General features: G+C 44.2%; 1 protein-coding gene across 1 annotated transcript; it reads right to left on the bottom strand.

Moving 5' to 3' along the window:
• Nucleotides 1–700: 700 nt before the first annotated feature.
• LOC129841032 (up-regulator of cell proliferation-like) lies at nucleotides 701–9,375 on the bottom strand. The gene is given in 5 exon segments (XM_055909146.1): nucleotides 701–4,215; nucleotides 4,217–4,763; nucleotides 4,846–4,868; nucleotides 8,911–8,963; nucleotides 9,058–9,375. Coding segments are annotated over 5 exon segments (2,826 nt in total). The 5' UTR covers nucleotides 9,265–9,375; the 3' UTR covers nucleotides 701–2,219.
• Nucleotides 9,376–12,751: the final 3,376 nt, after the last annotated feature.

The raw sequence follows: 12,751 nt of genomic DNA, 5'->3' as shown, positions 1-12,751 counted from the left end.
ATAGCCAGGTGTAGCAGTGGTAAGATGTTGGGACAGCTTTATGTAGGCCCTAACAGTTTGTGTGCACCGTTTGTCACCGTTATAGTGCAATTCATGTATTGTTTAGTGGTGTGTTGTGTGGTGTCTTTGCTGGCATGCAGCCCACTTCTTTTAATTTTTTTTGCCCCACCAAGATTTACCTGTTAATTTCCCCACTGGATAGGAGTGAATGGATGCTTTCAGAGGTATGGAGTCAACATGCCTGTTTAAATCTGTTGTCAGTGTAGAATCACCTAATATCAAACCAGTTAATTTATTTCCTCTCTCAACCTGCTCTTCCTCTACTTCTCTTCTTCTCTCACTCACTTTAATACATTTGTGGGTGTTTTTGTTCTTACTTATTTTCATTGCTATAGAAACAATCCCTAACAATACTTCATGTCTGTTTTAATTGCATAACTTACATTCTAATAATACATTTATTTCTAAAGCAACTTTCATGCATTTTGTTGATAGCGCTACGCCATATAGTCAATTAACAAATATTGATTCATTATTTAAAGAAAAGGTCTGTGGTATGATTATATAATATAAGGTAGATTATGAGGGGGGATTCATCCTACTGTATAATAAAAATATTTCAAGAGTTTTAAAATGTTCATTCTAATATTTTTATTAACTTAAAATATATCTATGAGGGAATGAAGTAAAATAAACGTAATCTCAATTAACAGTTTTTATTTAAAAAGTCCTTCAATGATAAGTGGTATACATCATTGTTAGTATGATGATAAGTAGATTAATCATAGGATAATCATAGGATATGATACATGTATTTTTCTACAATAAAATAATGCTGAGATTTTGAAATGAGGTATATAAAAAGTATTTCAATGATAAATGTTGTACATTTGATGTTAAGTAGGTGATGAATCATTGGTTATGCATTTTTCTCAAGTAAAAGAATGAAGATATATTTTTAGGAAATCAGATGTGTATACATTCTTTACATTTGACAAATCTGAGACAAATAAACAAACAATGGAATAATTAACTTGTTACATGATGGAAATGAATATTTTAACATGCATGCAACTAAAGTAGCCCTTAAAGCAACTTCATTTCATAAGATGAGGACTAACATGTTCTCTTCTTAAACATACAAAAGCCTTTCACAATGTACAGTATCTGTTTCACAATGTACAGTATCTGTTATCTGTTTCAAAGGCTTTTTGTAAAGGTGTAAAACATAGCATTACATATAGAATCACATCTCTATGGGTGTAAATCTCTAATGGACAATATTTACAGTCACAGTATGTACAGTCTGCACTGATCTATTGATCCCTTTAGTCAATCACTGGGCTAGTCCTTCAAAGACTGTATGAATGATATACAAGATTAAACTAAATTAAACCAAAGATAATATAGAACATCTAAGATCAAACGAACAGAATGACCTTTCTTTCATAATTAGTTACACGTCTCTCTTGTAGGTATATCCTTGTTTCATTATATTCATCCCAATGAGCATAATCTTCATTCAATTCTAATACAGCTGTTTATACAAATTATGTGAATATATTTTTCTAATGTTGAGATTGGACTTCATACTTCAGTCAAAGTCAACTAGTAGTCAACACAATGATTATAATCTCTACCAGGCACAGCCAGAGGAGGACTGGCCACCCCTCAGAGCCTGGTTCCTCGCTAGGTTTCTTCCTAGGTTCCTGCCTTTCTAGTGAGTTTGTTCTAGCCAGAGTTAGACTGACTAACAAAATCAATAGGAGACCCCAGCAGGTAATTCAACCATAATAGTTTAGATAGCTGGCTGTTAAACTAATTTAGCAATCTAAAATAAATTTGCTGACATGGGCTAAATGACTGACTATCAGTGACTTACATAACCAGAGGAAAACTGTGGATGCAAAACCACATTTCTAAATTGCACCTTGTGTATTCTACTATTCTACCTGGCAACTTAGAACACTTAGAACCTGATGGGCAGGGATTCTGCTGTCCTAGTGACAGTAATAAGCTGCTTCCACCATTGGGATGACAGGACAAGTCCTTCAGCATGATTCTTATGCTCATTTGGGGGTTTGGATCTGTTTTATATTCTGCTTTCAGCACCATTATCCAGGAATAAATGTCCTTCTGGAATGACCGTTCCAACCATTGTACTCAGAGCATTAACTGGAGTATGCATCTGCAATCAAGCTGTTTCTGACACTGAAAATTCATTTCTCCGATTTCACAGACTCCCACAAGCTTTCTGTCCACTTCAGGAAATGTGTCATGTCATCATTCCTCTGGCATTTTATTAAGTCTTGCATCAAGCTCTTTTTTAAATCATACACAGCCTCACTGTATCCAGCATTGACTGGAGCCATTGGGGGAGTCCCATGCCAGAGTCCTGGGATGTAGCAGCTGCTTGTGTCTGGGTCATACTCCATCACATCAGTGAACTTGGTGATATTCTCCTTCTTCTCCATTCTGGCTGCTGCCAGGGTCATTTCATTAAACTGTTCCAACAACTTCTTCCTGTCCCTCATGTTGTTGTCATGAGCAGACATGTCTGACACATTCTGGTGCACAAAATGACATACTGGCTTCTTCCCCAATTCCTTCATCCTGAGGAAGGTATGAACAACAATCTGTAGAATGTCTTTCATCTCTGTGGAGTTCTCCATGGAGATGTTGATAATTGTGACATCACTGAGTCCTATCACCAGTGTTGCCAGTTCCTTGTCATGTTCATAGCTATCATCTAGTTGAGCCAACTCTGGTGATTTCAACCCCTCTGTGTCAATGACCATGATGAATTCACATTTCAGCTCCTCCTTGAATTCTTTGTTGACTTTAATCAGTAGCATGAAGGCCCCTCTGGTGCATCTTCCACTGCTGACAGCAAACTGGACCCCAAACATGGTGTTGAGGAGAGTGGACTTCCCAGTGCTTTGAACCCCTAAAACTGAGACAACCAGGATCTTGCTGTTAGAGTCCACAAGAGTATGAAGCTGAGTCAGAACAGCTGAAATCCATTTCAGAGGGATGTTTGATGCATCTCCATCCACAAGCTCAATGGGGAAACCATCCAACAGCATCTGAGCACACAATCCAGGGAGATGCTCCATCTGTTTCCTTTGAGGACTGTCTCCAGGGAGGGAGCAGGCAGACTCATATAACTGGCCCAACTCACGCAGGAAGTGTTCAAGACCTAAGGAACAATCAGATAATTGCTTATCCAAATCTTTAATGTCGTCTTTTCTCTCCGGAGAATATTGGCAAAGATCTTTGTACCGGTCCCTCAAAGCAGACAGATTCTGCCGTGACAGATTGTCCAGATTTATCCGCATCCATTTGAGGAAATAGGAACGCTCCGCTCCTGATCCTGACAATCCTAAAATGAAGCTTGCCATTGCATCTGACATGTCACATTTATGTTGTTTCTCTCTCAGCCCTTCCTCCTTTTTCTTCAGAAAGATTTTGTAGTGTTCAATGTCTTCATCACCTGCTTTTCTCAGTCTACATCTCTCTTTCTCCAACTGGGAAAGCTCTTTCCAGATTTTCCCTTGTAAGGGTAGTTGTTTGTCTTTGAATTTGACTGTGTCTGTGATGTTGCTGGTGATTTCATCTGCCATCTTCCTGGCACTCTGACATTCATTGCGGTCTTCATCAACCAGAATCCCACTGTGACGAGCTATGTCAGTCATGTTTTCCACTGTCAACCAGTTTTTACTTTTTTCAATGACGTCACCAACAGATGATTGCAGGGTTTTGACAAATTCTGCATCGTTTTTCTTTTTCTTCACAATCACATTTTGGTCATTGATACTGCAGTTTGTGGTCATTTCTTTCAATGTGTCTACTCTGAACGATTTTCGTTGAGAGTTGACGACTAGAATTAACTCTGCTTTTGTGTTTTTGCTTTTCAACAAATTGAGATCTGACTCTAAATCATCAGTGAAAATGTAAACTGCAGCTGATGTTTGACACAGAAAGGAGAACTGTTTTTCAAAGGACCTGATGTCTCCTCTGAGATTGGCCACCGCCACAGGCTTAGTGAACATGTCTATGTTTCTGTTCCCACATGGAAGGTACCAGCTGATTTCAACCAGACCATCTGAGATTCTATGAGGGATGTCACCACATTCCATATCATGATGAACAAATGTGTCATGGTACTGCTGAGGGTTACTAAGCAACTTGTTCAAGATCTGAGACTTAGACACTAATCTCCCCTAACCTAACAAAGGACACCATAGGAATATCAGAGACAACAATTCTCTCCACCACAAAAGCCTTTGTGGATGTTTGGGAAGAGAGTCTAAACTTCCTCACTATGTCCCTCAAGGCCCACAGCATCAAAGTGATTTGTTCTGTGTCACAGTTGGGCAGCAGCAGAGGAACAGCAAACTGACACATGGACATTTTCTGGACCATCTCCTGCTGCAGGAAACCATCTGAGCACAGAAACAGGGCTGTTATCAGGTCCAGTGGATTCATCACATTACCGTTAGCAGAGTCACTTTTTAGATTGTCAAAACGGTCTTTATCCGGAAATGAAACACCTGCATCAGTGGACATACATTTGACACTCCTAGCATTTACATTTGCCATCATTAATTTCTTCAGGAACGCCCCTGGAAGTGACTGCATAGTGGTAAGAGGTTCATCTGATGTAGTATCAGCATTTATCTCAAGGACAGTACTTAACGTCAGCTTGTTTTCATAATGATCTTCTAGTCCAGTCTTTGACAACAGCTCCTTGAGACTGGGTTCTGTAGATAGAAATGAAGATCAGGAAACAGGAAAGATCCAGGAATTACCATCATATATTTCTCATCAGGGAAGATACTGTACCTTTACATCCCATATTGACACATCTGCTATGATTAGTTAATTTACATTACAGTAATTTACAGTTGAAGTCGGAGGTCTACATACACCTTAGCCAAATACATTTAAACTCAGTTTTTCACAATTCTTGACATTTAATCCTAGTAAAATTCCCTGTCTTACATCAGTTAGGATCACCACTTTATTTTAAGAATGTGAAATGTCAGAATAATAGTAGAGAGAATTATTTCTTTCAGCTTTTATTTCTTTCATCACATTCTCAGTGGGTCAGAAACTTACATACACTCAATTAGTATTTGGTAGCGTTGCCTTTAAATTGTTTAACTTGGGTCAAACATTTTGGGTAGCCTTTCACAAGCTTCCCACAATAAGTAGGGTGAATTTTGGCCCATTCCTCCTGACAGAGCTGGTGTAACTGATTCAGGTTTGTAGGCCTCCTCGCTCGCACACACTTTTTCAGTTCTGCCTACACATTTTCTATGGGATTGAGGTCAGGGCTTTGTGATGGCCACTCCAATACCTTGACTTTGTTGTCCTTAACCTGTTGGGGATGGGGGCGCTGTTTAGACTATTTATGCTAATGTGGCTAATTTTTTAAACGGCTTCCCACAAAATCCTTGATCGTACAATATGCATATTATTATTATTATTGGATAGAAAACAGTCTATAGTTTCTATAGGAGTTGAAATTTTGTCTCTAAGTGGAACAGAGCCCATTCTACAGCAATTTCCCTGACATGGAGTCAGATTTGAGAAATGTTGGGCACTTTTCTGAAGTCAGTTAAAAGGGCACTGTCGTTGCTATGACTATACGGACACTTCTTACGTCTTCCCCTGGATGCCTTTACGTGATGACGATTCCAACGGGCTCGATTGCTCGTTCACAGGCCCTACAAATGAAAAAAACCTTTAGCTAGCAAGTCTTTTCTTGCTGCGTAACGCGCGTGGAAGACACCGACCCTCTCCTGTTCCAAGCGTTAGTTTAGCCTGTTATATTTCTCCGGTCATCTTTTCACTCGTTATAGGAGTTACAAACATCACAAAGTAGTTAATTTAAAGCGTTTTATAGCAATTTATATCCGTTTAGTGCGATTTTGGGACATTTATTTTTGCAACGATGTGAAAAGTTGGGCACGCTTTTCAGTTCATCCCGAACGTAGTTGACATTTCCACATGGCAAGAGGACAGCTTTCCACCAAAAGACGATTTCTCCCAAGAAAGGATCCTCTGCCCAAGATACTGATGGAAGAACAGCTCAAGGTAGGACATTTTTATTATGATAAATCGTGTTTCTGTCGAAACATTTTAGTGGCTTAGGACGCCATGTTTTTTGACGTAGCTTCGCTTGGCGCAAACTGTATTGAAAAGTAAGGATAAATTAAAAAATGTAATAACGCAATTGTATTAAGAATTAAATTGTCTATCAATCCCTGTCCACCCTATATTTTTTAGTCACGTTTATGAGTATTTATGTATAAGAGTAGATCACTGTCTAAGTGGCGCAAGGACAAATTCTGACCAGCCGAGTTACATTTCACATTGTCTAACCATGATTTTGGTGGCTAAATATAAACATTTTCGATCAAACTGTATATGCATGTTGTAATGTGATGTTACAGGAGTGTCATCGGAAGAATTCTGAGAAGGTTAGTGAAAAAATTAATATCTTTTGGCGATGTTGACTTTTATCGCTCACTTTGGCTAGAATCAATGCTGGGCTGCTAATTGCTATGTGCTAAGCTAATATAACGATTTATTGTGTTTTCGCTGTAAGACACTTAGAAAATCTGAAATATTGTCTGTATTCACAGGATCTGTGTCTTTCGATTCGTGTATGCTGTGTATTTTTACGAAATGTTTGATGATTAGTAGTTAGGTAAACACGTTGCTCATTGTAATTATTCTAGTCCATTTGTGATGGTGGGTGCAATTGTAAACTATGCCATATACCTGAAATATGCACTTTTTTCTAACAAAACCTATCCCATACCATAAATATGTTATCAGACTGTCATCTAATGAGTTTTTTTGTTGGTTAGGGGCTATAAATATCTTAGTTTAGCCGAATTGGTGATGGCTACTGGTGTTGGTGGACAAATAAAAGATGGTGGATTATGCTAATGTGTTTTTAGGTAATAGATGTACATCTTTACATATTGTGTCTTCCCTGTAAAACATTTTAAAAATCGGAAATGTTGACTGGATTCATAAGATCTGTGTCTTTCATTAGCTGTATTGGACTTTAATGTGTGAAAGTTAAATATTTTAAAAAAATATTTTTTTTGAATTTCGCGGCACTGGTTTTTCAGTGGGGGGGGGGGGGGGTGTGCCGCTAGCGCCACGCTGATCCTAGACAGGTTAAGCCATTTTGCCACAACTTTGGAAGTATGCTTGGGGTCATTGTCCATTTGGAAGACCCATTTGCGATCAAGCTTTAACTTCCTAAATGATGTCTTGAGATTTTGCTTCAATATATCCACATAATTTCCCTTCCTCCATGATGCCATCTATTTTGTGAAGTGCACCAGTCCCTCCTGCAGCAAAGCACCCCCACAACATGATACTGCCACCCCCGTACTTCACGGTTGGGATGGTGTTCTTCGGCTTGCAAGCATCCCCCTTTTTCCTCCAAACATAATGATGGTCATTATGGCCAAACAGTTCTATTTTTGTTTCATCAGACCAGAGGACATTTCTCCAAAAAGTAGGATCTTTGTCCCTATGTGCAGTTGCAAACCATAGTCTGGCTTTTTTTATGGCAGTTTTGGAGCAGTGGCTTCTTCCTTGCTCAGTGGCCTTTCAGGTTATGTCGATATAGGACTCGTTTTACTGTGGTTATAGATACTTGTGTACCTGTTTCCTCCAGCATCTTCACAAGGTCCTTTGCTGTGGTTCTGGGATTGATTTGCACTTTTCGCACCAAGGTACGTTCATCTCTAGGAGACAGAAGGCGTCTCCTTCCTGAGATGGCTGCGTGGTCCCATGGTGTTTATACTTGCGTATTATTATTTGTACATATGAACCTGGTACCTTCAGGCGTTTGGAAATTGCTCCCAAGGATGAACCCGACTTGTGGAGATCTACCATTTTGAGGTCTTGGCTGATTTCTTTTGATTTTCCCATGATGTCAAGGAAAGAGGCACTGGGTTTGAAGGTAGGCCTTAAAATACATCCACAGGTACACCTCCAATTAACTCAAATGATGTCAATTATTCTATCAAAAGCTTCTAAAGCCATTACATTTTCTAGAATTTTCCAAGCTGTTAGGCACAGTCAACTTAGTGTTTTTCTAAACTTCTGACCCACTGGAATTGAGATACAGTGAATTATAAGTTAAATAATCTGTCTGTAAACAATTTTTGGAAAAATGACCTGTGTCATGCACAAAGTAGATGTCCTAACCGACTTGCCATAACTATAGTTTGTTAACACGAAATTTGTGGTGGTTGAAAAACGAGTTTTAATGACTCCAACCTAAGTGTTTGTAAACCTCCGACTTCAACTGTAGATAACTAGTCAGTTTGACACCAGAGATAATACTTAAGTAGGTTACTTCATTACAACATTCACTTAAAATGAATCTTACAAATAGCAGTGTTGGGTGATATGGAAAGCCATATTCAATAAATGATATAAAAATACTCTTTAGCTCAAAATCTGTGGATACTATTTGATTAGAAAGGTTCAAAATGTTTATAAAAAATGACAGCACAATTGAAAATAAATGGCACATGGAAACCAAACGAGGGTGGTCTATGGTGATGGGTGGGATGGGCTGAGAGTGATTGAGGGGTGGCATTAAAGAGCTTATATTAAAGAGCCTATTATTGTAGAATAATACTGAAGACATCAAACTATGAAATAACAAATATGGAATCATGATGTAACCAAAAAAGTGTTAAACAAATCAAAATATATTTTATATTTGAGATTCTTCAAATAGCCAACCTTTGCCTTGATGACAGCTTTGCACACTCTTGGCATTCTCTCACCCAGCTTCATGAGGTAGTCACCTGGAATGCATTTCAGGTGTGCCTTCTTAAAAGTTCATTTGTAGAATTTATTTACTTCTTAATGTGTTTGAGCCAATCAGTTGTGTTGTGACATTGTTCAGGGAGTGGCTGAAATAGCCGAATACACAAATTTGAAGGGGTGTCCACATACTTTTGGCATTATAGTGTATATTCAGGTATAATGAGGGGGTAAATCAACTACCTGTTTTCCAGCTTGTTTTATCTCTTCAACGATCGTGTCATGACCTTTGTGCTTTGCCACCGAACACTCCAAGCAGATCAGCTTCTGGTCTGTCCTGCAGAACACCTCCAGAGCTCTGTGGTGTTCCTGACAGAGTCTCTCCTCCAGGTCTCCAGTCACCTCCACCACTGTGTGTCTCTTTAGTTTGCATCTGTTGATACCAACCATTAGTCTGTGTGATTAACGGGGACTTAGGTAGAACTGTCAGAATGGTTTGAGCTACAAACTATTAAAAGTTATCTATGAGAAGCTGAGATTCTCACACACATGTAACATGTTTGACGCTCACAAGCTACATAAGAGTTGTTAGAAGGTAAGTGGTTCTTCTACATAGAAGATCATAGGAAATCCCAGGACATAGTGTCTATAATACTGTAATAAGCTCACAGTTGCTGTCACAAAGGAGGGACCATATTCCTATAAAGCTTAGAGAGCATCTCATATTAAATACTGAAGTAATATGCTACAGGTTCATCTGCTTCACCTAAAGTCCATTCTGGTAGGAAGCTGCTCTAGACCCGTGCTAATAGTATCTGGATAATATGTGTGAAATCAAATGTTATATATGAATATGAATAAGAATAAGAAATAATAAGAAATAAAAGTAACACGTAGTTAAAGAGCAGCAGCAACTATATACAGGGGGTACCGGAACAGAGTCAATGTGCGGGTGCACCGGTTAGTCGAGGTAATTGAGGTAATATGAGGTGATATGTACATGTAGGTAGAGTTATTAAAATGACTATGCATAGATAATAACAGAGAGTAGCAGCAGCGTAAAGGGGGGAGGGGGGGGGCAATGCAAAAAGTCTGGGTAGCAATTTGATTACCTGTTCAGGAGTCTTATGGCTTGGGGGTAGAAGATGTTTAGAAACCTCTTGGACCTAGACTTGACGCTCCGGTACCACTTGCCGTGCGGCAGCAGAGAGAACAGGCTATGACTAGGGTGGCTGGAGTCTCTGACAATTTTTACGGCCTTCCTCTGACACCGCTTGGTATAGAGGTCCTGGATGGCAGGAAGCTTGGCCCCAGTGATGGACTGGGTCGTATGCACTACCCTCTGGAGTGCCTTGAGGTCGGAGGCCGAGCAGTTGCCATATCAGGCAGTGATGCAACCAGTCAGGATGCTCTCTTTTTTTTTTTGTACTGGCCCCCCGTGGGAATCGAACCCACAACCCTGGCGTTGCAAGCGCCATGCTCTACCAACTGAGCCTCAGAGGAGCTCTGGCTGCTCATGGCTGGCTGACGCCTCTGGCTGCTCATGGCTGGCTGACGGCTCTGGCTGCTCATGGCTGGCTGACGGCTCTGGCTGCTCATGGCTGGCTGACGGCTCTGGCTGCTCATGGCTGGCTGACGGCTCTGGCTGCTCATGGCTGGCTGACGGCTCTGGCTGCTCATGGCTGGCTGACGGCTCTGGCTGTTAATGGCTGGCTGGCGGCTCTGGCTGCTCATGGCTGGCTGGCGGCTCTGGCTGCTCATGGCTGGCTGGCGGCTCTGGCTGCTCATGGCTGGCTGGCGGCTCTGGCTAGTCATGGCTGGCTGGCGGCTCTGGCTGCTCATGGCTGGCTGGTGGCTCTGGCTGCTCCTGTCTGGCGGAAGGCTCTGGCTGCTCCTGTCTGGCGGAAGGGTCTGGCTGCTCCTGTCTGGCGGAAGGCTCTGGCTGCTCCTGTCTGGCGGAAGGCTCTGGCTGCTCCTGTCTGGCGGAAGGCTCTGGCTGCTCCTGTCTGGCGGAAGGCTTTAGCGGCTCCGCATGGCTGGCTGACGGCTCTGGCTGCTCATGGCTGGCTGACGGCTCTGGCTGCTCATGGCTGGCTGACGGCTCTGGCTGCTCATGGCTGGCTGGCGGCTCTGGCTGCTCATGGCTGGCTGGCGGCTCTGGCTGCTCATGGCTGGCTGGCGGCTCTGGCTGCTCATGGCTGGCTGGCGGCTCTGGCTGCTCATGGCTGGCTGGCGGCTCTGGCTGCTCATGGCTGGCTGGCGGCTCTGGCTGCTCCTGGCTGGCTGGCGGATGGCTCTGGCTGCTCATGGCTGGCTGGCGGAAGGCTCTGGCTGCTCATGTCTGGCTGGCGGCTCTGGCTGCTCCTGTCTGGCGGAAGGCTCTGGCTGCTCCTGTCTGGAGGAAGGCTCTGGCTGCTCCTGTCTGGCGGAAGGCTCTGGCTGCTCCTGTCTGGCGGAAGGCTCTGGCTGCTCCTGTCTGGCGGAAGACTCTGGCTGATCCTGTCTGGCGGAAGGCTCTGGCTGCTCCTGTCTGGCGGAAGGCTCTAGCGGCTCCTGTCTGGCGGACGGCTCTAGCGGCTCCTGTCTGGCGGACGGCTCTAGCGGCTCCTGTCTGGCGGACGGCTCTGAAAGCTCAGGACAGACGGGCGGCTTTGAAGGCTCAGTACAGACGGGCGGCTTTGCAGGCTCAGTACAGACGGGCGGCTTTGAAGGCTCAGGACAGATGGGCAGTTCAGGCGGCGCTTGGCAGACGGACAGCTCAGACGGCGTTGGGCAGACGGGCAGTTCAGACGGCGTTGGGCAGACGGGCAGTTCAGACGGCGTTGGGCAGACGGGCAGTTCAGGCGCCGCTGGGCACACGGCAGACTCTGGCCGGCTGAGGCGCACTGTAGGCCTGGTGCATGGTGCCGGAATTGGAGATACCGGGCTAAGGACACGCACCTTCAGGCTAGTGCGGGGAGCAGCAACAGGACGCACAGGACTCTGGAGGCGCACAGGAGGCTTGGTGCGTGGTGTAGGCACTGGTGGTAATGGGCTGGAGACACGCACCATAGGGCTAGTGCGTGGAGGAGGAACAGAGCTCTGGAGATGCACAGGAGGCTTGGTGCGTGGTGCCGGCACTGGTGGTAATGGGCTGGAGACACGCACCACAGGGCTAGTGCGTGGAGGAGGAACAGGGCTCTGGAGACGCACAGGAAGCCTGGTGCGTGGTGTAAGCACTGGTGGTACTGGGCTGGGGCGGGGAGGTGGCGCCGGATATACCGGACCATGCAGGCGTACTGGCTCCCTTGAGCACTGAGCCTGCCCAACCTTACCTGGTTGTATGCTCCCCGTAGCCCGACCAGTGCGGGGAGGTGGAATAACCCGCACTGGGCTATGTAGGCGAACCGGGGACACCATGCGTAAGGCTGGTGCCATGTATGCCGGCCCGAGGAGACGCACTGGTGGCCAGATGCGTTGGGCCGGCTTCATGACATCCGGCTCAATACTCAATCTAGCCCTGCCAGTGCGGGGAGGTGGAATAACCCGCACCGGTCTAAGCACACGTACAGGAGACACCGTGCGCTTTACCGCATTACACGGTGTCTGCCCGTACTCTCGCTCTCCACGGTAAGCTCGGTGAGTTGGCGCAGGTCTCCTACCTGACTTCGCCACACTCCCTTCGCCACACTCCCACACTCCCCCCCCCAAGACATTTTTGGGCTTGACTCACAGGCTTCCGTGCTAGCCGCGTACCCTCATAACGCCGGTTCCTCTCTCCGGTTGCCTCTGCTCTCCCAACTGCCTCCAGCTGTTCCCATGGGAGGCGATCTCTTCCAGCCAGGATCTCCTCCCATGTGTAGCAACCCTTGCCGTCCAAAACTTCCTCCCATGTCCATTCCTCCTTCTTGCGCTGTTGCTGCTGCCCGTTAACCCGCTGCTTGATCCTTCGTTGGTG

This window comes from Salvelinus fontinalis, chromosome 42 (assembly GCF_029448725.1).
Source record: "Salvelinus fontinalis isolate EN_2023a chromosome 42, ASM2944872v1, whole genome shotgun sequence".
Classification (NCBI taxonomy): Eukaryota; Metazoa; Chordata; class Actinopteri; order Salmoniformes; family Salmonidae; genus Salvelinus; species Salvelinus fontinalis.
The sequence above is the reverse complement of the archived record's forward strand: the minus strand, read 5'-3'. Positions and strand labels throughout refer to the sequence as shown.